Source organism: Quercus lobata, chromosome 1 (genome assembly GCF_001633185.2).
Source record: "Quercus lobata isolate SW786 chromosome 1, ValleyOak3.0 Primary Assembly, whole genome shotgun sequence".
Classification (NCBI taxonomy): Eukaryota; Viridiplantae; Streptophyta; class Magnoliopsida; order Fagales; family Fagaceae; genus Quercus; species Quercus lobata.
Window position 1 is genome coordinate 682,312 of NC_044904.1, and position 24,618 is coordinate 706,929.

Here is a 24,618-nt window from a genome sequence, read left to right on the forward strand (position 1 = left end):
GAAACTTGGAGGGCGGGGGGGGGAAGTGGGGGAGGGGGGTGGAAATATGGGTAATAGGGAAACCTTACATCTTTTCTTTACAACCTTTCTCAATTTTCTCTTATTGGTAACTGTGGGTCAGAGTTTCAAACCGGTTGTGTTTTTATGTATTTCTTTACATTTTTGTTTTTGGCATTTTGATTTCTCTCTTGTTAAAGCACTATTAGCCTCTATTCACTAAATATTGGAATTTTGGACTTGATACTCTCTAGAAATAATCACTTCTAAATTAAGAACCAAAGGGTTGATTTGGGCAATTCTTGCATTTTTTTGCCATTGTCACAAAACGTCCTTGACAAAGGTTAATTAATTAAATTTCAAGAGAACAATAACATTAGGAATGAAATTAGCTAGGGTTGGTTTTTTTTTTTTTTTAAATATATATATATATATATATTTTGATGTAATAATTATCATGATGTCAAGAGTTCAAATCTTTTCATATATATATTTGCTACATACACAACTTATATATATATATATATATATATATAAAAGTTATTGTGGAAAGTTATAATGGGGGTCAAAAAACTCAAATCATAGAATAAACCTTTGATCAATACAATTAATTTATAAGAAAGGTTGAAAAAGTCCATAATGGGAAGATTAGAGAAACAATTGAAGAACAAAGATGGTGGAATAAGACTCTTTGATTGAGAGAAACTACGTCCTGAGGTACAAAGTGTAAACAAATGGATACAAATTTTAGCTCTCTCTCTTTTTTCTCTCTCTAGTCTCTCTTGCTCTTCTTTCTCAATTTTTCTGGATCCCTCACCTTGTGGGCTAACTCTTCCTTTTATCCCCCTCCTTCCACCTTTCTAGTTGTGCATTTCTAAGCTGAATGATAGGAGATGCTTGTCCCATTAGAGACCTCTCTTGCAGTCTTTTGATCATGAAATAAGACTTTTGGTTTGTCTTTACTATTCAGGCCAGTCATTCATCATTTAATGGGGTAAACATTAAGTAGGAATACCTAATTAATGCAAAAGTGATTGTTACTTTGGGCTCTGCGTCGTTTTCTTTGTGTTCCTTGGGAATGGGGACCGAAGTTGCATCCTTGATAGATCCATTGATCTCTTCTCGGTTGGGTGTTCCTTGGATTAGTTTGGTAGCCAATCTAGATCAGCATCATCTCATGGGCTTGGGCTTTTCGATGTTGGGATTTGGACCGAGTTCTTATTTTGGTAGTCTTTTCGGCCCCAAGTCCAGGCCCCCCCCCCCCCAAAAATGCTGTGTAACTAGCAAATATATAGGAAAATGAAGTTACTCCATCAGAAATCGTCACCCATTCCAAGTTGTGAATGATAATTATATATGTCTATGATTGACACACTAACATTACTATTAAAAAAAAGGAAGATTTAGTTGTTAGGATAATGACAACGTCTTTCACACAATGTTGTATTTTAATGGGAAAGACATAATTGAGCTAATATAATATGTAAGGAAGGAAATATTAGTTTATTAACATTTGGGGCATGTGGTTGCAACAGGATTCTTTTTTAGTTTTTTTTCAGAGAGGGGTGTGGGGGTGGGAACCCAGAGGCGAATCAAAAGGACCAATAGGAAAGAAGAATTGAACAAACGGTGACTTTAGGATCAAGTTTGAATGGGATAGGGAGGGTAAGTTGTATGATAAAGTAATGTCGTGGCGTGCTTGCTAATTATTTCATTTTGTCATTACAGTTGATTTTGAAATAATTGAAACCATGTTATTGCAATGATATATTCGTTGCAGTTTCGTGTTTGTTATTGTAATAGATTGCAAAAGAATAATATCAAATTATTGCAATGATAACTTCGTTGCAATAATCTATTTGTTCGATATCTTCATTGCAATAGATTGCAAAAATAATTTATATCAATTTATTGCAACGATTTCTTCATTTTAAGTTATTACAAAAACTTAATATCCATGACAACTTATTCAAACATGTCCCGATTGTATATGTATATTATATTTCTGTGATTAATAATGGTGAAATTTTTAGTGGAAATTATAGTGGTGGAGGATATTTGGGAAATAGGCTTCATGCAATAACTTCTAATTCCCCTTCAGGAAATGCAGTGGGATTAGCCGCAGATGAACTTGCACATGTCGAGATTGATTATGATATGTCTTATGGGGCTTATGATGGTTTTGTTTGTTGAACTTTCCAAAAAGAGTGTGTAAAAAGAAGAGCGAGTGAGAGATAATTTATTATGCTTTTAAGGATGTGAGTTTAAATTTGGAAAATAAAGACTTTAGACTCTAGAGAAATTACATGGTTCTTACTATCACTTTTATCTACTATTCTACCATTCCACTAAAATTTCACTAGTGGTCCACCATCCCACTCAAAATCTCTCACTTGCTTGAATTTATCATTTGACCACGTAATGCATAAAGTCAATGCTCTAAGTTTTTCCAGGTCCAAACAAACCATGCAATTGTGATTACATTTACCTACTTCCTTCCTTCTGAGGTATGCATAGAATATTGAAATTCAGATCTAAGCTTATAATTAGCATGGTATGAATCTTTTTATTTACCTACATTTAGTTAGATTCAATTGTTTAGGTGAATTCAATTCATTATTTGATTGTATTTGTATGTAATTGGAGCTTGAATGCATCAAGTTATATCTAATGACTAGGTTTCAAGAAAATAGAAAGAAGATTATGAAATTTGAATCAGAGATATGACCCAAAGTTATGAAAAGGTTGCATAAAGAAAAGATGGCATGCAATAGATGGCTTCCTTGTTAGGTAGGATAAACAAAGTTTGAAGTAAAAAATGGTCTATAAAGCTTCAATATGTACTTAGCTGTATCACACTACAGTTGTAGGATGTGGGATATAACTGGCATACCCTGTTTCCATGCAATTGCATGCATATTTTTCAATAAACAAGATACTGAGCAGTGTGTTAATAAGTGTTTCCAGGTCTCTACATACAAAGCCTGCTATGAGCTAATCATAGTACCTATTAATGGGCAAAATATGTGAAGACCCAATGGTATCCAACTTGTATAGTCTCTCATCAAAAGAAGACCACATGGTAGGTCTAAAAAGAAGAGAGCAAGGGAACCTAATGAACCAAAAAGTTATAAACCTCGTATTTTTAAGCAGTGTAAGGCCTGTGGTAAATTAGGTCATAATAAAAGAAGTTGCAAAGTGAGGTTGGAGGGAACTCTTCACTACCAGGCACCATAAACAGAACTAGTATAACTAATAAGGTAAAATATTAACATATGTGTGAATTAGTTACTTTTACTTTTTTATTTTATTTTTATAGAAAGCAATTGCAAACATTTTTGGTTGTGAGTAAGGGTGACATTGACATTATGGTGTTTTTAAAACTTCAAGAACTAAATTGAAACAATCGATGCTTGTGCGTTCAAGGCCTAATGGTTGCATATGATTGTGTAAAGACTAAATTGTCGTTTATGTGATACTGTATGTCGAATTTGCATGTAGCTTGGAATTATGAGTTTGTATTTGCAGGCATATGCAGCTGCTATGCGCCTAGGACAGTGAATCAGAAATATGCAAATCTTCTATTGATATTTTTTCACCTCCATCAGGCTTGTGACTGCCCATTCCTTGTTAGATTATAATTTTGACTCTATTGGAAAAGTTTCTATTGAAATGGCTAAGAGACTACCTTGGGATATGTTGATTAATTTATTGAATTGCTTGGAAACTTCCTTTGCCATCTGTCGTGTATGTAATGTGAGTTTTCTTAAAATAGGATACTTTGTTTTTTTCCCCGGTTTCCTGCAATTTTGGAATGCAGCTTGTAAGAGCTTGTTGATATAACTCTTTACACAGGAAACACAGTCTAAATGTTGTTACGATTGATATGGTTTGTACAAGTTTACTTCCAAGAGCATATAAATAATTAGATATATGAGGGTGCTCTAAATTTGTATTGACTAAAATACACTTTTTGCCTTTTAAGTTTGGGATAGCTTTCATTTTGGCCTTTTTGACTTGGTTTTCTATTTGGCTCTTGACATTTATTTTGACCCTTCATTTTAGCATTTCATGGAAATGAAAATTTTGAAACGTAAAGGGCCAAAGCAGAGAATTGGATGAATCATCAAGGCCAAAATGAAAATTTGGAAACTTAAAAGGCCAACATGAAGGATGAAAATTTTGAAATTTGAAGGACCAATATGAAAACAACCCTAAATTTTAAGGGCCAAAAGTTCTACTTTTGCAATTACTCTTTTGTTTTTATATCGGGATGCTTTCATCAACTAAATTAAGCACAAGCTAGTTGGATAAATTTTAATGACATCCTATCATGGGAAGCACTTCAAGTAATGGGTTTGATATAGGTGCAACAAGGAGGATGTAATTAGTTATCGATAATTCTGAGATTTAGAAATTTAGTTTTCTATTTTTAGTCAATAAAGGGTATTTTAGCAACTTAGTAAAATTTAGAAAAGCACATATTTATGCTTTGTTAGTAAGGGTTAGGCTTGTTTAATCACTGGGCTTGATTAGAGCCCTAGATAACTTTGTGACTAATTATTGCTGATAATTATAAAAAGTTTATAATAGGTATTAACTATTAAGTCTCTAATGTTAGTTTTTTTGAAATGAAACTTGCTGATTTTCTTGATCATAGTCTCTAACCAGGTGAGTTGTATGATAAAGTAATGTCGTGGTGTGCTTGCTAATTATTTCATTTTGTCATTACAGTAGATTATGAAATAATTGAAACCATATTATTGCAATGATATATTCATTGCAGTTTCATGTTTGTTATTGCAATAGATTGCAAAAGAATAATATCAAATTATTGCAATGATAACTTCGTTGCAATAATCTATTAGTTCGAAATCTTCATTGCAATAGATTGCAAAAATAATTTATATCAATTTATGACAATGATTTCTTCATTTTAAGTTATTACAAAAACTTAATATCCATGACAAATTATTCAAACATGTCCCGGTTGTATATGTATATTATATTTCTGTGATTAATAATGGTGAAATTTTTAGTGGAAATTATAATGGTGGAGGATATTTAGGAAATGGCTTCATGCAATGTCTTCTAATTCCCCTTCAGGCAATGCAGTGGGATCAGCCGCAGATGAGCTTGCACATGTCGAGGTTGATTATGATATGTCTAATGGGGCTTATGATGGTTTTGTTTGTTGAACTTTCCTAAAAGAGTGTGTAAAAAGAAGAGCGAGTGAGAGATAATTTATTATGCTTTTAAGGATGTGAGTTTAAATTTGGAAAATAAAGACTTTAGACTCTAGAGAAATTACATGGTTCTTACTATCACTTTTATCTAGTATTCTACCATTCCACTAAAATTTCACTAGTGGTCTACCATCCCACTCGAAATCTCTCACTTGCTTGAATTTATCATTTGACCACATAATGCATAATGTCAATGCTCTAAGTTTCTCCAGGTCCAAACAAACCATGCAATTGTGATTACATTTACCTACTTCCTTCCTTCTGAGGTATGCCTTTTTTTTATTGGTTTTTTTTTTTTTTCATGTATCTTATATGGGTTATGTGATGATTAACACGCATAGTTCAGATGATAATCTGTGATTAACACATTGCATAGTCTTTCGCTCCTATCTAATGTCCCATCTCTCTTTCTTGTTATACATTTTTGCTTAACTTTTTTTTTTTTTAAATTTAAGGATTGGTAAATTTAATTGTGTTTACTTTATTCATTTTAATAAACAAGATATGGGAAATTTTTCAATAAAAAATTTTCCTTTAATGCTTTACCAAGGGCTATCAACTTTAATATATAGGTGGTTTTAACTTTTACTAGTTTATTTAATTGTTAGAGTCAAGAACTCCGTAGATATAGCCCTTGTAAAATTATAAGACTCTCTCTCTCTTTTTCATGTTGCAGTGACAGTGTAGTGTAGGGAACCATGGCCATGGTTGTTCTAGATAATGTTACTACGTGGGACGTGGGATTAACCCATGAAAGGCTTTCACGCAATAACCCATCCACTTTTGTCTTTCTTCAACACCCCAACTTCACTCATCGTCATATCTTGAGCAATGCTAAATATGATGAAGTTCAAGATCTAACCCAATTCCAAATAACCGGACTCACCACCATTGAGATTCTTCAAGAAGAATTTCTCCTTCGAGCCCTCAATTTACACATTTATTTTAATTCTTAATACAATTCTATTTTTTATATTAAAATAATAATTAAGAGAAAATTTTGTTTGTTGAGGATTATGAACATATCTCTGGTGCGATTGAATTTTAAAATTGTCTTGATTAAATTTCATTTATTTGGTAGTAAGAGATAAATTGGACAAGAAATTTTTACTCTTTCAATATGCATATGTACAAGTGTGGAGTTCTATTTTATTTGGTATTATGATGATACTATAATATTAATACAATATTTATTACTTTAACACTGGACTAAAAATGACTATATAGATAAAGGGAAAAGACAAGAAGTTGCAATAGATAATTATTTCATATTTTTCATTGCAATAGATTGTAAAATACTTGATATTATGTTATTGCAATGCTATCTTAATATTTGTTATTGCAATAGATTGTAAAATAATTGATATCAGATTATTGCAATACTATCTCAATAATTTTCATTGCAATAGATTGTAAAATAATTTATATCAAGTTATTGCTATAGTATGTTAATATTTGTCATTGCAATAGATTTAAAAATAATTCATATCAAGTTATTGCAATAATATATTCGTTGCAATAAGCTATTATTTCAAAATTTTCGTTGCAATAGATTGCAAAAATAATTAATATCAAGTTATTATAACGATTTCTTCATTTTAAGTTTTTGCAACAAATTTCTCTAGTGCAGTAATGTATTAAAACTTTTATTGCAAAATTTTTTATAAGAACTTCCCCAAATACCATGTTTTCGAAAGCAAGGTTTCCCTAACTATAGCTTCTATCACCATAAATAACATCAAATATACAATGACTTGCTTGGCAATTCTTCTTCTAAAGCAAGTTGCAGACATAAGAGTTGCAGGATATCTCCAAAAATGATGAAGAATGAGTTGGGTCAAATAAATGTTGGGAAAGCTGGGGACATAGGACACATGGTTGACATTGTACCCCACCAATGTCACTTCCAGTGTCTATAACTAAATATTGAGGCGTTGGAGGTGTACCAAGCCCTATTGGAATGAAATACTCTCCACTCCCTAAGTCTAAACCTACATCTTTCTTAAAACGTTCCAACTTAGGATAGTAAACTCCATCTTCATCTAATTGGTGAATAAGATTTGCCACCCTTTTGGCATTGCGTTTCATACACTGTTGAAAGCTACTAGGGTGAATCCTATCTCTATGTACCACTTCTAACTTCCATGATTTTCTCTCATTAGCAAGATTGGTTTGTGTCTCAACTAGTCCTATTTTAGCATTAAAGGCAATGGTGGAGGTGGAGGTATGGGAGGAGGTGAAGTTGGTAGTGGTGGTGGTGGTGATGGTGATACAAGCCAGTAGAAGAAAAAGAACTTGAATCGCCATATCACTTGAATAATAAAAAGAAAAGGAAAACAATTAGTAATCTACTAGAGGCAAAAATTTGTACAATTATAAGTTATCTTTCAGTAAGTGTCCATTTGGAATCTATTTATTTTGCTAAAATTAAAAACTTTTTATTGAAAGTACCGTAGATAAAGATAAAAGTTAGTTGAAATAGTACAGTGAGATCCAATAATAGTAGTAAAAAATGCAGTGGAACCCATAAATAGTAGCAAAAATAAGCTGAATAGTAAAATAAATTAGCAAAATTAATTCATTCCAAACAGACACATTAAGCCAAACTAGAAATATGAATTAAAACACATGTTAGGTGACACTTACTTGAAGGGCCCCTAGAAAGCTAATAGAAAAATGATCGACAAGGAAAACGTTGGAATGAGTAAAAAACAACTTACAATTGGGTAGGGGGACACCTTCTTGACAGTGCATAAACCCGTGGGGGTTTTGAGATTTTCAACAATTTGTGCTGCTTCTCAGTGTAACCAAGTTGGAAAATGGAAAAAGAAGAGTTAATGATAATAACCAAGCAATTCTAACAAAATTGTTCTTTGTTAGAATGAAGAGCAGTGTAACAAAATTCTAACAATTTTTGGCTATATATTTAAAATGCATATGTTAGTATTTTAGACCATATTTATAATTTTGTTTTTTTTTTTTTTTTTTTTTTGATGAAAGACGATTTCATTAAACAAACTAAAGGATTGCAAGAGGGTCAGGACAAGACCTGTTCAAACAGACTCCATAAAAGTCATCCTCAAAAACATTCAAAACATCCACAGGTGGACTATTAAAAACCATACAATCTACTTCTTGGTTAAGGCTCATCTTAGCTAAAGTGTCTGCAACACGGTTCCCTTCACGAAAGCAATGATTAAATTTTATCCGGGTGAAGCGGGAGCTGAGTAACTTGCAGTCATCCAATATAGGAGAAATAATATTGTTCACATACTGGTCATTCTTGAAGGCCTCTATAACAGCTTTAGCGTCAAGTTCAACAATAAGAGAAGCTATGTTAAGATTGCAACACATAATAAGACCCTCCCTTAGGCCCCACAACTCAACACAAAAGCTATTAGTAATTCCTATCTTCCTGGTGAATCCCGAAAGCCAATTCCCACAATCATCCCTTATTACTCCCCCACAGCTAGCCACTCCCCAACTACCACACACCAACCCATCTGTATTAAGTTTCATCCACCCAACAGGAGGTTTTTCCCATTTAATCCTTTTAACACATCTACGAATCATCAATCTAGGTGAGGCTATACAATGAATGAATTCAAATGTTTGATTCAGGATTTCAACATGAAGCTGCTGGTTTAGTCTCTTCCTTTGAAAAATGAAGTTGTTCCTACTCTTCCAAATATTCCAAACAGCAAAAGAGAACAATGTATTCCACGGTGGATTCATGGTGGCTGATGTGCTTCTATGATTCCCATTTCTGCTAAGCCAAACCAGCAACTCACTTCTCCAAAACTCGTGGTCAACTTCTACTCTACCCAAATGATTCCAAACCGCTTCAGCCCAAGGACAATCTCGAAGGGCATGTAAAATTGATTCCTCCGCTTCTTGACAAATAGGACAAACAGCTTCTTCACATGCACCTCTCCTCATCAGGCAACTCCTAACCCCAATACTATTGTGGGCACACATCCAAAGAAAAGTTTTAACTCTTGGAAGGGTGTTTGCTTTCCATATCCAGCTAGCACTGAATTTTGGGCTCTCTTCATGCCCCATCGCAATCCTGTAGGCACTCTTCAAGTTAAAATTACCTTGAGCGGAGTCAGCCCATGCAATTTTATCACAACCTCTGCTTGTAATCGCAATAGGAGTAGCTTGAATCAACATTTTGATATCTAAAGGAAGCTCAAAAGAAAGTCCCTCCCAATCCCAGCCCGTGTCTTTCAAGAAATCTTTAACTACCAACTTATTAATCTCCCGAGGAAGCGGCCCTTGAATAAGACTTCGGAGGGGGCCCTTGCTCAACCAACTACTATACCACAAATTCAACTTGCTGTCCCTTCCAACTGTCCACCTACTGCCCTTCTCAAAAGTGCCCATACCTTTCTTCATTACTGCCCAAACCGAGGAACAAGGAAGGCTGTTGGGGTTTGCAGCACTCAATCTTCTTCCCGAACAGTACTTCTTGCTTAAGACTTGCACCTAAGGCGCATCTCCTTCGGTGTGAAACCTCCAATTGAGTTTCCCAAGAAGCGCAAGATTTCTTCCTTTAGCCGCTTGCAAGCCAAGACCCCCTTCTTCCTTCGTTTTAGTAACTTTTTGCCAACCAATCCAGTGAATTTTCTTTAAAGAGTCCGAAGACCCCCAAAGGAAGTTACGGTTTACTCTGTCTATCCCATCCAAAATTCTGCCAGGAAGGTAGGAACACTGCATTACATAAGCTGGAATAGTTGCCGATGAAGCTTGAATAAGAACTTGACGACCAGCCAAGGATAGCATGCTTGCTTTCAGCCCCGAAAGCTTCTGCTTTACTCTATCAAGAACAAAGTTAAAATCCTGAGAAGACGAGCCAGGTTGTTTCAAAGGAAACCCCAAATATCTACCAAGCAAAAGTGTAGATGCAAATCCAAGGATATCACATAATGATTCCCTCGTGTCTCTATCCACATTTGGAGAAAAATAAACTCTCGACTTAGCTTCACTAACAGTTTGCCCCGAGACACTACAAAAATCATCAAGCACATCTCTAATTGCTGAACAATTAATGTAGTCTGCTTTAGCAAACAGCAAAAGGTCATCCGCAAAAAACAGATAGGAGAATGCCGGACCACTTTGTGAAGCCTTGACTGGTTGCCACATCTTAACGTTACACTTCTCTTCTATTAGTTGCCCAAGGAAATCCATGCACAATATGAACAAGTACGGAGACAAGGGATCTCCCTGCCTTATCCCCCTAGAGGGGTAAATAGGCTCAAGCGCTTCTCCATTGAATAAAATAGAGGTAGACACGGTAGAAACACAGCTCATGATGATGTCCCTAAGATCAGATGGAAGGTTTGCTCTAACAAGCATTTCTCTAACAAAACTCCACTCAAGCTTATCATAGGCTTTTTCCAAATCTATTTTTATGGCCATGTACCCAGTATTCCCCTTCTTCCTGCTTAAAGAATGAATAATTTCCTGAGCGATGATCACATTATCCATACCCTTCCTTCCTAGAACAAACGTCGTTTGGAGGGGAGAAATCAACTTACCCAAAAACGGTCTTAATCTAGCCACAATAATCTTTGTCAATACTTTATACACAGTATTGCACAAACTTATTGGCCTATAATTACCCAAAGTCTCCGGCCCTTGAATCTTCGGAATTAAAGCAAGATGAGTGATATTAAGATAATCCGGGACTTTTTTTTCCATAAAAATCCGCTTTATTTCCTCCATCACCAAACTTCCCACCACAAGCCAAAATCTCTAGAAGAAGCCTGCATGAAGCCCATCTGGGCCCAGGGCTTTAAAAGGCTTTAACGACCATAAGGCTGCCTTAATTTCCTCATCCGTGACCCCCCCACTAATACTTTGCTTCTCTTCCTCCGAAAGTCTAGGCTGCCATTGGTAATCTAAATTGTATGTGGCAGAGGCACTAGTTAACGAAGTTGAAAAAACATCAGCAAATCCACTTCTAATGTACTCCTTGACCTCGCTTTCCTCAACAATCCAATCCCCACACGTGTCTTTAATGGCCATAATTTGGTTTCTTTTCCTCCTGACCAGAGTAGAAACATGATAAAATGAGGTATTTCTATCTCCCTGAATCATCCAATTTACCCGGGATTTTAAAGCCCACAGCTCCTCCTCCTGGCTGATCACATTATCCAACTCCTTCAACAGCTCATTTTCCAGATTACATAAAAAAGAAGAAGGCCTACTAGCAATAGAACGCTGAATACCATTAAGTCTAGCCATTATATTCTTTTTTCGAGAGAAAATATTACCAAATTGAGTCTTGTTCCACACCTTTGCCTCCTTAGTAAAAATTTCAATGGCATCAACAAGCCTATTACAGTGCCTCCAAGCTTGAGTAACAACCTTTGGAAAGGATGCATCAGAAAGCCAGCAAGACTGAAACTTAAAAGGCCTAACTTTTCTATTCATAACCCTTGGCTGCATCTCCAACAATACAGGGCAGTGGTCCGAATGACATCTTGTGAGATGAACCACTTTCGCTTCAGGAAACAAAACACACCAGCTAGGATTTACAAAAAACCTATCTATTCTTTCTTGAATTAGAGCTTGCACTTCTCTTCTATTAGTCCAGGTGAATCGAGGACCAGAAAAGCCAATATCTATCATGTTACATTTATCTAGGCATTCTTTGAACAAAAGAGATCTTCTAACACTAATAGCTCTCCCCCCAAATTTATCCTCCCCCACAAGAGGCTCATTAAAATCCCCTGCTATCACCCAAGGCATATTATGGAGTTCTGCAACACTCATGAGATTTTTCCATAAAATCTGCCTTTCAGCACTCCTAGGACTAGCATACACAGCAGAAAAAAGCCAACTAGAATTCAAAGAACGTACCTTAACCACAATGTGAATCTCCTGCTCAGTGTTAGCTAAGGAAGTGATTTCCACCTTATTTGCATTCCACAAGACCCATAAGCCACTGGCATACCCGATAGTCTCCGTGTGAATAGCTCCATCAAAGGGAAGGTTGTCAGTTATTTCCCTTGCTCTATCACCTCCAACTTTGGTTTCCATTACAACAAGAATTGTTGGATCATGATTCTGAGCCAGCTCTCTAACATGATTCTGAAAAGAGGGCTTCAAAGCTCCTCTACAATTCCACACTAAGATATTCATCATAAAAATACAACTTGGGAAGAGGCAGTAATCAACAGACGGCATTTGCTCCACCATCTCCATCAAAATCCATTTGATTCCCCACCCAATCTTCACCTCCTCCGTTGATGGCAGCGCAACCACTAGCACTACCCACTATGGGTTCTTCACAATCCTCCAAAAAGGGTCCAAGAACAGTAACCGGCTTACCTTCGCAACCTTCGCCGTCACCGGACCTTTGCATAACCGTGCTCTCTTCGTAATGATGCTGAAAATCCCCATGTTGAGAACTTGCTTGGCTCAAATCACAGCTTAAAAGCTCTCCAGGCTCACCACGGCTGTGCCCCTCAAACTGATAGATCCCCTCTGCCCACTTAGATTCGCCAAATCGGAAATTGGAGGCCTCTCTCGGACTTAGCTCACCACCGCTCAGCTCACCATTGCTCGTCTTTTGAGAGTTCACATCTTGCACAGGGCGGAACCGTGTCAGCACTGAGGAGGAACTATGTGCTTTCCCATTTACATCGGCGCCCTTCCACTGAGCTTTTGCCTCCTTCAGACGAGCTAAAGCTCTTTTACCCTTCACTGAAGCAGGCCGTGTGGGCTTAACAGGAGTGTGAACTGAGTTAGGCCCATTATCAGCCTCAACAACTTCATGCAGGCTTGGATTTTGGTTTAAAGGGGGCTGGGCCCGTCCCACGGGCTTGTTACGAATACCTTGAATGGCATTTTGAATCTGGCCTTTCTCTATTCCTCTAAAAGTTGGAATTTTCCTTTTGGACTCTCTGCTTTGCCCAATAGAATTCTCCTCCCTTCCCAGCACAAACTTTTCCCTGGCATCCACTACATGCTTACCGTTACTATTCAAGCCTTGTGTCTTTGTCTATCCCGCATGATCCCCATCACTTCTGTACGTTCTCGCCCCATTTTTTTTCCATGCTACTGCCATCCACGACCCATATGTACAATCTTGAACAACATTTGTCGCATCCTTCTAAACCCCCTCGGGCCCCACCTCCACAGCTGTCCTGCTCTGCTCACGCTCATTGTGTGCATGCTCGTTTCCCTTTTCTTCCATCCCCGTCTCCGCTTCCCTCGTCGGTGAACTGTGCCGGACAGTATATGGGCAAGCTTCACGTTGGTGACCCAATCTCCCACATCCAAAGCATAACTTCTGTATTCCCTCATACGAAACAGGTTGTTCAACTTTCCCAAGAAGAATGGCCGTAACCAATGGTTGCTCAATATCTATTTGAATGCACAATCTAGCAAACCTACCTCTAGTCTCAGATGCAGTGAAGGTATCAACTCGAAGGACCTTGCCAATGGCATTGCCAATCCGATGTAATGCCTCAGCATTATAATACTCTATAGGAAGCTCATTTAGCCTTACCCAAACTGCAACTGAGGAGACGTTTGCCGACGAAGGCCTAAAATCTGGTTCCCATGGCCGGAGAGACAAAAAATGTCCACCAATGAACCATGGACCTTTCTTCAGGATGTTTTCAAAGTCTTCCTTTAAGGACAACCTCACAAGAAAAAATCCATTGCCCATATTCACACAATCCATCCTACCCGCTGGTTTCCACAGAGAGAGCAGCTTACTTTGAAGAAAATGAAAGCCCACAGATTTCCCATACACCTTGACTATTACAGCTCTAGCCCATGGGTCCCGAATCAATTGTTTTTCCTCCTTTGAGAACCTGATAGCGACCAGCCCCTGCCTAAACATTTCTATCTCCTCATCCGACTCAACATCATCCTCCATTAGATCCTCAAAGTTGAAGGCTTGAATATACGCACCTGGAATCTCACCAACAAGTTTGTCTTTAAAAGACATACTCTGGTTCCAAGGACCAAGACCTTTGACCGGTGGTGAGAAACCCGACTCATTTCCTTCACTAAAACCTGCATGTTTTACATCCTTAACTTTTTTCTTGCTCCTAGCTAACTCTTCCTGTTCTTCCCTTGAGAGCAAGAGCGACATCCTTTTCAATTTAGTTCTATGCTGCAATTTATTTATAATTTTGTTAGAATGTTAGAACATAATGCAATTTAGAATTTGTTATCATTTTATAACATGTCATGTTATAAAATGTTAGAACATATAAGTTGATGATATAAGCTATGTTCTAGAATTTTAAATATAAGTTATGTTACACAATTTAGAATTTCAAAATTTTACAATTCTAACAAAATTATATTTAATAATTTAAATTATTAAATATAAGTTATAAAATGCCTGGTAAAACATATGCAGAATCTCTGTCATGAGTGGTGTAACTATTGAATCAAAATCCATTGGGTTCTTAGTGATCACAAAAAATGTAAAAGATAAATTTATAACAAATTAAGAAACAAGTGTTCAAAACCCAAATGACCATATTTATTAGAATAGCCAAAAATTGATTACACAACATTAAAGAGAGAGAAGTTGAAGACAAACTTAAGTGATATTCTTGGGCCAAGTTGGATTGGGTAAAGAAGAAAACAACCAAGCTGGTGATGACCCAATTTTATCCTATCTCTATCTTAGTCTGTTTCACAGTGTACTCCTTCCTCTCCACTCCATAAAGAAACTCTTCTGGTTCTAACTTCTAGTGTTTGATAAGCAAATAATTTCCTATGGTTATAGAAAAATGCAAAATCACAAGTTCACAACCTTAACAGGACAAGAAACATTATAAACCGCAAACTCACAAAAACGATTTAGAGATCTGTCGTTTGCTGCGCCGAAAGGCCCAAAAAGGGGAGATCTGATAACTCCTCTTCTTGTCTTTGGAGCGGGCTTAGTAATTGCATCTTCATGTTTTGTCTTATTTCTGGGCTTTGGGCTTTTTGGACATTTTATGAAGAAGGGTCATGGGGTATTTTTATCAACCCAACCCAGCCTAGGACATGTGGTTTTTATTCAAAGCCACCAGCTGAAGGCCCAGAAAAAAAACAATTTGTTTTCTCCCAATGGACTAGCATGTTGAACTTGGCCCAGATATCATTGAACCAGTCTTGTATATAAATACTGCACATTGACTCTGGGTGCAGGGACAATACTGTTAAAGATTTCAACACCTATCCCGAAATTTGGTGCCTATCCTGTCCAACTGTGAAAAATATTCTGGAATGCTTTCTGTTTGTTTGTTTTCTTTTGTTTTTTCCCAGTCATTCTATATCATATTTTCTTTTTGTCACGAGGGTATCAGTAATAAAGCCATCTTAAAGTCATTATGAATTATTAAGCTAACAAACTACTGTTTAAAGATATAGGAGATTGCTGTAAACCTTGCTGGATGTGCTTTGTTTTAGTATTTATTATCACAAATTTATTGATGATAATATGCATGATTATTTCTTTAAAATTACAATTTCTTAGTTTTCAATTGTCAATTTGCCTTTGACCATCAAACGAGATGTGAGTAATCACGTTATTTTCTCTTTGAAGCTAGCCACTTGTTATGCGTACATTCAATTTTCATCAAGTAGTCATGCTATATAGACATAAACAATCAGATAATTCTGATATGATATTTATCCTAGTATTCTATTTAATTATTATTCTCATTTTACTCTCTTAATTGGAAATAATTGAGATGGTGCTCTAGGACAATAGCACTCTAGCTCAAAGGGCTTGAGAAAAAAGTGTCTGAGTGATAATAATTAATTTTGCCCAGGTGATATGAAAAGATTTTTTTTTTTTTTTTTTTTTTTGAGAATCTTTGAAAAGTAATGTTGAGAACAATAGTTGTGGGTATAATTCGAGTCTTGTAAGAAATTTGAAAGTATATCCCAAGTGTTGCTTATTTCTGACCAAAGCTAACATTTCTTTTATTGATTCCCTTACTTTCACTGATTTCACCAACAAATTCCGACTTTTGTGGGCCTCTAAAGTCTAAAGTGATTACTCAACCCTAGGGAGGTAAATTGAGTATAACAGCCTTTCACCCTTAAAAGAAAAGAGCTATATTTTTTTTTGATGAACAAAAGAAAAGAGCTATATTTACCTTATTATTTGAGAGATCTGAATGGGATGCGTCAGTTATGTTTTTTTTTTCCTAGTCTTCTCAATCTAAAAAAGTAATATTTCTTAAATCTTTCAAAAGAGGCAAAAGCAAAAAATTGCTTTTGTGAAAGTCATTGCTTGATTGCACTTCAACTTGGGTCACACCAAAGGTCGACCAAAACGCAAAAACCCTAGTGATGGCTTCACATGTCCACCGTGGTGGTGGCTCCCTTGTCTCATGATTCAAACACTATAGCGGCCTTGAGAGAGAGATAGGAATCTCACTGTTTGGATGATAAGAAGAAAAAAAAAAGGTGGGGGCAAAAGGCAAAGGCTTTGTTTTGTGTCAGGGTCATGTACCCATCAGTAAAAGATTGCTTTGGTTCTACTATACATGGGGTAAAAGGGATCTATTGGATCATCTCATGGCACATAAAGGGTGCTCTATACCCAAGTAAATAATCTTTTTTGCGATTCTTTTGACTGTATTGTAGATTTTCCGTTGGGAATGTTTGACTCTATTATATTTTCCCTTTGTTTAATCAAACTACCTTTCGCTAAAGAAACATTATAAATTAGATTGTTTTTATACGTTACTTTCTCACTAGGTGAAAAGGAAATCACATTCTATAATTACATTCTACAAAACCCACATTACATTATTAATATTAATGCCTTAAATGATTCTTCTATACATACTTCTAATACGAATATAACTTTGACTAGCAAAATTCATATAGTCTTCACTTAGCACACGTTTGGGCCAAATCCCACAAATCCATTAGCCCCATCAAAGGAAATCTGGATCCCCTCTTGTTGAATGTTCCCAATAATAGAAGGTCCAGAAGAAGGGGACGGAGCAAATGCAAAACAGAAAGTTCCCGCATCATCCACCGGAATAAGAAAATTCCTTGCTGGAAGGGTTAGGATTGGCCCATCCGAGAAATAAAATGACACCGTTGGTACCCGAACCGATACAAACCCAAGTAAGTTATAACAAGTGTCAAAGATGGATACTCCAGAGGCTCGAGGGAGGTTTGAGGTTTGCGAGATAAAAGCATCTCGAAACGCTTCATAAGCCAATGTCGGGAACCTAGTTACGGCCGTGCCCGTATCCATAACCACACCTCCTTTACCCATATCAGTTAGACGAAAAACATCTTCAGAAACAGGTATTTGCATGCCTCCGACTCCAAGACCCGCTAGCCCAACGTAGTAAAAACTTGGGGCTTGTGGGTTTCGAATCAAGGGGACCCATGCAGCACCCACAGGCATTGCTCCACGCCCGAATTCTAGTGACCCCGATGACCCAGTGCCCCGACTCACCAAACAGTAACTAAATGCACCACCAGCCTGACCGCCAAGCTGACCCACAAATGACATGGACCCACTTCCAAGACCCAATAACCCAGCTGCTCCAACAAACATGCCTTTGTTGATGTGGCCGCATCCTATGGCGACGTTTCGAATTGCGGTTTGCCCAAACGTCAGCGTTTCGAGTGCAAGCGTGCCCTTGGTGTACGACCCGTCACCATATGCGACCTCGTACCGACATCGACCGGCATGACACCCCCGGTTCTCCACTCGGTCACAAACAGCAGAGTTACAAGACACTCCAGTATAGGAGGCTGAATCAGCCGGGTCAAATACCGGGTCGGATTGGTGGTAGCACTGGTTACAAGGTTGACATTGGACCCATACAATATCACTACCCGAATCAATAACCACATACTGACTCCTTGGAGGGCTACCAACCCCTATCCTTATGAAATATTCTCCACTTCCTTGTTCCATTCCAGAAACCACCTCTGACCCAAAATCCTCCACCTTATGACTCACTCCGCCGACACTTAGGCGGCGTATAAGGCTAGTGACCCTTCTACTGTCGCGTTTCATGCGCTGACGAAAGCGGTGGCTATAATGCTCGTGGGAGTTGTCTTTGGATATCCCATCTCTATGAACTAGCTTCAGCTTCCATGACTTTTTCTCGGTACTCTTGGACTTGGTATCATCATCATCATCATCGTGGGTATCAAGGGGTTGGTGGTTTTGGGAATTTATTATAGGCTTGATTTTAGTCTCGGCTATGGTTTCTTTTATATTAAGGTGTTGAAAATCAGGGTAGGATATTGCGTTTGCATGGCTTGATGAGGAAGTGGTGGGGGTGGAGTTCGAGTTAGTTGTGGCGGTGATACTAGTTAGGAGGTTCAACAACACCAACACCATGAGTAGAACCCGTACGGGTACCATGGTTTTTGGCTGTGGGAAAGGCTTTTTGCTGCTGGCACTTGGACTTAAAGTTTTGGTTGGGTAGAGTGGTGTGGGAGTGGGAGTGGGAGTGGGAGTGGGATCTGGGGATTTATTTGGTTTGGGCTTTGGGATTGTGGAGAGGAAAAAAAAAGGTAGGTGTGGCTGTGTGGAATAATTGAGTGATATATGGGGTGTTTCTGTTTGGTTTTGTATTCTAGTTTTTGGATTGATTGAGAATTTGAGAGGGAAATGTCTCGTGCTTCTCCTACTTTAATTGTAGTATATCTTTTTTTCTCCCTTTTCAGAGTGAGGATATCTTGACCATAGGGTGCATGGAATTAATACAACTTGCTGGCACATATAGATAGGATTTTAGGAAAGGAAATTCAAGGTGAAGGAGACCCATTTGTATGTATTAATCATAAATGCAGATCACATCAAAAAAAAAAAAAAAAATCATAAATGCAGCTGGCAAAGGACAATTAACTTTTATCTATAGGCCATCTTTTGTCTCTTTCTCCTATTTTAATGCCAAGCATAGTGGTATGACGATTCAATATAATTTTGGATGTGATGTCCTTTTAAATCATCTGTTTTTTTTTTTGGTTAAACCACCGGTATCCGGAACCACAGGGGCTCCGACTAAATCCGGATTCGAGCCGGGTAGGACCACAAGGGCGGCAAAGCTCTCCCAACCGAGTTTTAACGCATAAATCATCTGTTATATTTTATACATAAACTGATCTTCTATATTACTATTTGAAATTAAGAAGGAAATTATTTGGAGAGAAGGGCCGGGCCGGGCCGGGCCGGTCGTCCTGAATGAAAAGGAGGTGGGGTTGATTATAATTATGCTAACTACTTTACTTATGCTTGGTTGTGTGAAACCATCATGTGACTTCAGAATGTGACCATTGGATCCCTTGTGAAGGAGCTACGACTGGTTTCCTGAGTAAACGTTGATTGAGCTCTTGCATAACAGGAAGTCAAACTTGCTCATATCATGTGTAGAAACATCGGAATTGATCTCAACCTAGGCCTACTTGAGAAAAGCAAGATGAAACCTCTTTTATTTATTAAGTAGCTAAACATGAAGTTCTCAACATGAGTCAACAATACACAAAAAGCCCTGATTAAAGCTGGTAATGAGTGTAAACATGACATTGACTATTAATGAATTGCATTCACAACATGGTATGAATGATGAAAATTGACTCGTGTGTTCAAGTGCAACATGAAACTCCTCCAGTCCACGATCATTTTATGTCGATAAAAAGTTCTTATGCTTCTTGGATCCAAAGAAGATTTCCATGTTCCAAAGAAAGGAAGGAGAAAAGCCGTCAAAAATATATTCTTTTCTTTTCTATTTTATTCCTTTTTTATTTTTTATGAATGAGATATTTTATCAAAACTAAAACAAAACACCAGAAAGCTAGCTAAAACACCAAAAAACAAAAAATATAAAAGACCAAAGAGGGACAGTAAAGCAAGCCCAACTCATGACTAAAAACTAAAAAAGGAATCTTCCGCATACATCACGAAGCTTTGTTAAGACTGGAATGGCATGTATTCTTATATCAATGCAATCTAGCTACCCCTACTCTCACGCTAAAAAACAACCATTCAGACACATACTTTGTCAAAATTTATAAATATGTTACTTGTGGTTGGATTAATACATCATTTATACATAAGATCACCATTGATTCTTGATAAAATAAAAAGGTTCAATCACCACTTGACACGTCAAAATGTGTGCCTAAACTTTTTGCAAAATTAATGGTTTGAAAATTGCATCCTCGTATCTTTTTCTTCTATTGTCCAATTTGACATTTCAATTTAACCACAAATGATAATTAAGAGTCTAAAAACCTTCATTTGTCAAAATTTTAATAGCCTAATCAAACTCAAAACTCCAACCACAAACAGACCTTATTTTAATTTAGACACAAGCAGATTCCACCAAATCCTCTTAGATAAAAAGAACAATAAAAATAGATATCATCCCTAGTTTGAAGTCTATTTTTACAAGAACAAGGTTAATATGTCACCTTGAAAACCTCAACTTTCAAGACAATCATTAAATTCATTGTTTCCTACCAATTTAACCTTTTGAGTTATATTAATAATGGTAATCTATCATGAAATTATAACAACTAGCTTGTGTCTAAATTTATTATTTTCTAACCATTGAAGCTTTTAAATTGGTAAGTGATAGTTTATCTCGCTTCACTATGCATGGTTAGCTTAAGTGAATAACCAGCCAGACCACAAAGCCTACTTTGGGATATTAATTATGGGGAAAACCAAATTAACTTCCCCCAATAAACATCAATTAATAAGCATCCTATGGGATATTATAGTTTCTCACCATCATTTCCGTAGGTTAACTCATTTTTGGAATTACGTACATATTGGTTCTTTGGTGGAGCATATATAGGCCACAATTACAAATTATTAAGCTTAGTGACATTACTCCTTTTTTTCAGTGCATTATTAGTGACATTACCTTTTTCTCTCTATGTAGGAAAAAATTTCAATCTAGATAAAGAGCATTTTATGATACACGGTATCTATCTATCACATCGCTTTATTATACTTGCAAAGGTTTGGCAGGAGATGATTGTTGGATCCTTCTATTAGTCTTGCAGGAGGGAGCTTCTATGCTTCGTTTGGGCATTGAATCATTTCCAATAAACAAATGTAATTTATTCTGGGAAACCAAAAAAAAAATGTAATTTATTCTGAGAGAATGGCAAACACTCAAGACAAAGACTCGCCACGTATATGTATATTGCTAATTAGCTTCTTGAGTTGAGTGGAGCTTCAAAAGTGAGAGGGACTGAATTATATTTGAAATATATATATTGGTGAACTTTATGTATTAGCCTTTCGAAAATAAAACCTTGAAAAGCTTTAGGTACAGAAAAAAATAACAATAATTAATATATTAACCTTGTGATGTTAGCAAAAGTAATCCTGTTTTCTTTCATTTAATATATACAAACCCCAAAGAACCATCTTTTTACATGGACAATAGAATAACCTTCATAGCCTTTTTTACAAAGTTATAACTTGTTAATTTATTCAGAAAAGGTAGTACACATATATGCATGTGTTTCTGTAATGGAAAAAAAAAATTGTTCCCATGTTAAAGTTACCTCTTATCAGTATCACCAACGCCAATCAATCATGAAATTATTGTGCTGTAATTAGTTACACCTCTCTGATGTCCATTGATCGAGGTCGTCTTCAGGAATGAATATATATATATATATATATATAACTTTCTACAGAGAAACAGTGTCACAGAATACACCAGTCATGAATCTTTAAACAGAGAATGATGCCAGATGTAACAAATGAATATTACTGTCTTACATGCAGTCACTTAGTTGGGGACCATAAATCAAGCTCTGAGCCAAGTGCAAGAGATCAAACCACTAAATGACTTGTGTGTGTGTGTATGATACTTGGTTTTCATTCAATTCGACAGACTGGATACATGGTTCACAACTTCATATTGTAATTGTAGGGCTGTTATAGTATAGCTTGTTTTTTCTTTTTTCAAAAATTTAGGTAATTGAAAATATTGTAGCTGAAAAAAATGGTTTTAAAAAATATTTTTTCTTTAAAAAAAAAAAGTTTTAAACGGACCTTAGTCAAATTAATATTCATTTTATAACTTCATTACAAAGGTGTGATCATCATAAATTGGGATTGCTCATAAAAAAAAAATAATAATAATATTAAAATGGGATTGGGACCATGCTCAGAGTTTGGACAAAAGAGAAAGAGTATGCAAAGGTGGAACCAGAATAAATTAAATACATCATTAACGTACAGGCCCTATTGGCCTCAAATATTCCACTGACAAAGATCCAGTAGTTATTGGGAAATGTTGGTGGGCGATCGTATCTAATTAATTTAATTAATTTTAACACACACACACATATATATATATATATGAAGGGTCATGCTAACGAGTGTCTTTAGGATACTGGTTAAGAATCCAGTTATAGAAAGTTTTTATGGGAAAAAAAAGAAGCAATTAATGTATTGATAGTTTTTTTCATTTCCTATAAAAGTGATGTCAAAATTTTCTTTAATTAGATTCTTAACCATTACCCTAAGGTATTTATTAGCATTTCTCATATATGAATGGGAAAATTTTGTGTAGGAATACATATTGATCCAAGCAAACAATTGATCATGTAGGTGTCGTTGTTAAGTAGTCTCTTGCACGCGTGATGTGATATGATGCTGCACGCAGAGAGGCAGTGGGGCAAATTAAGAACATGCATGAGCATGAGTATGAATTAATAAAGTTGCACTATTAATGCAAGATGGTTCCACGACATCATATATATATATATATATGCATGCAGCAAGCATACATAATAATTGCACTACATGGACTAGCCCATTCGCTTTTCCATAGCACAATAATGCCCATTCTCAATTGGAAATGGAATAAGCTCTGACTCTGAGAGAGAGAGAGAGAGAGATCAAAGGTTGAAGTCAAACCCTACCCCCCTTCTTTTATGTTTAAAGAATTCAAACTAAGAACTTGCCAGATTACAACAAGTGGAGGGGGGATTTGAACCCATTCTCTTCCATTGGATAACCAAAAATATACCATCAAGCCACAAGGTTATGGTCCATTAATTTCTGGGTTGAAGTTAACTACAAAATATGAAGAACTGGACCCCTGTTCTTCTTTATTTTTCCCTGAGCTACAAAGTTAGTCGTCGTTTAATAAGACCATCACCAGCTTCATATTGAAGGCACAACAACATTGTTTGATAGTGTAGAAAAATCCCAAATCTCAAAAACCTTAATTACGCTAATAGAGTTATGTCATTTTTCGAGCAAATTCATTTTTTTAGGCTCCCATTTAGTCAATTTTTCTATTTATAGTCATTTTCTGTTATGTTATAATGTTTAAATTAAAGTTCAAAATAATCAAATTCATTCATTTATGCTCCCATTTAGTCAATTTTGCTATTTATAGTAATTTTATTTTATGTTATAATTTTCAAATTAAAATTCAAAATATGGTACCGTTTTTTCAAGGACATTTTTCTAGAGTCCATACAATTTAATTATGCAATTTTCTCAATTTTGTCTTTTTTTAGTGACTTTTCATATCTTCTAGCCTAATTTCGTGTTTAATATGAATTAAGGTTTTCTAGGGTTTCTTAACCACCCTACAACTTCTTTAGTATCTATATTGTAGTTGTAGCCTTCTGAGAAATTCAGGATTACATTAATAAAATTTGAGAGAGTGTTTTTTTTTTTTCTTTCTCGTGAATTCTAGGAATTCTCCTGCTTCTTGATTCTAGGATTATTAAATTATTTTCTTGAAGCAAACATATATGCTCTATTTTTGGCATCTTTTCACTAGCGTCAATTTCAAATTTATTCTACATTATCATTGAATTAATTTTAAAAATCCCCTTATCTCCCTAAATATTACAATGAATTTCTAGGGGCCTCAAGGCAAAAGCAGTAAAAATGATTTTTTTTTTTTTTTTTTCTATGAGACTTTATTTCATTTTTCCGGTTTTGGGTTCTCTTCTACAAGTATGTCCAGGGTTTTTACGTTTTACCTCTGCAAGAATAAATAAACATCAGTGACTTATAATTAAAATATTATTAATGCAATGACCAGCTAGTTCACTCTTTATTAATTTTATGTGGGCGGCTCATTTCAGAGGATGAGAGAAAGTTATTCATCTTTTGTAATTGAAGCACGAGTTCCATCGTGCTTGGTACGTAACAGATAATATTAATATAAATTAGAAAAAAAAAATTGCAAAGATTGGACAGCCTTTTTCTCCCTTAGTGAGTGGATTGGTAGTTTAAAAGCAAATATTGCTTGTAATCTGATGTTTTAACTCGTAATGGTGGCTGAGCTCATTCTTTTGGCACCACGCTAGTACAATAATATTAGCTGACTAAGATTTGTATAAAAGTTAATCAAGGCTTATAGGAGAT

The 24,618-nt window shown here is 36.1% G+C and overlaps 3 protein-coding genes and 1 non-coding gene across 4 annotated transcripts; 1 reads left to right on the forward strand and 3 right to left on the reverse strand.

The window, feature by feature from the left end:
• Positions 1-5,555: 5,555 nt before the first annotated feature.
• LOC115956197 lies at positions 5,556-5,645 on the forward strand. The gene has a single exon (XR_004084277.1). It is a non-coding gene; the product is annotated as a small nucleolar RNA snR60/Z15/Z230/Z193/J17 (small nucleolar RNA).
• A 1,371-nt stretch (positions 5,646-7,016) lies between these two features.
• LOC115992967 (protein ASPARTIC PROTEASE IN GUARD CELL 2-like) lies at positions 7,017-7,550 on the reverse strand. The gene has a single exon (XM_031117223.1). The coding sequence runs from the start codon at positions 7,548-7,550 to the stop codon at positions 7,017-7,019; it is 534 nt and encodes a 177-aa protein (XP_030973083.1).
• Positions 7,551-12,423: 4,873 nt separating this feature from the next.
• Positions 12,424-14,358, reverse strand: LOC115993000. The gene is made up of 2 exons (XM_031117265.1): positions 13,387-14,358; positions 12,424-13,254 (listed from the first exon to the last, which is right to left on the reverse strand). Exons 1-2 carry the CDS (start codon positions 14,356-14,358, stop codon positions 12,424-12,426), a joined length of 1,803 nt encoding a protein of 600 aa, XP_030973125.1.
• A 2,619-nt stretch (positions 14,359-16,977) lies between these two features.
• LOC115969492 (protein ASPARTIC PROTEASE IN GUARD CELL 2) lies at positions 16,978-18,844 on the reverse strand. The gene has a single exon (XM_031089181.1). The coding sequence runs from the start codon at positions 18,616-18,618 to the stop codon at positions 17,116-17,118; it is 1,503 nt and encodes a 500-aa protein (XP_030945041.1). The 5' UTR covers positions 18,619-18,844; the 3' UTR covers positions 16,978-17,115.
• Between the last annotated feature and the right edge of the window lie 5,774 nt (positions 18,845-24,618).

Excerpts from the sequence above, each read along its gene's own strand:
- LOC115992967 (XM_031117223.1), bottom strand. The coding sequence starts at position 7,550 with ATGGCGATTCAAGTTCTTTTTCTTCTACTGGCTTGTATCACCATCACC.
- LOC115993000 (XM_031117265.1), bottom strand. The coding sequence starts at position 14,358 with ATGTCGCTCTTGCTCTCAAGGGAAGAACAGGAAGAGTTAGCTAGGAGC. Across the intron at positions 13,255-13,386 it reads AGAGCAGGACAGCTGTGGAG|ACAAAGACACAAGGCTTGAA; the intron begins GTGGGGCCCGAG and ends CATGCGGGATAG.
- LOC115969492 (XM_031089181.1), bottom strand. The coding sequence starts at position 18,618 with ATGGTACCCGTACGGGTTCTACTCATGGTGTTGGTGTTGTTGAACCTC.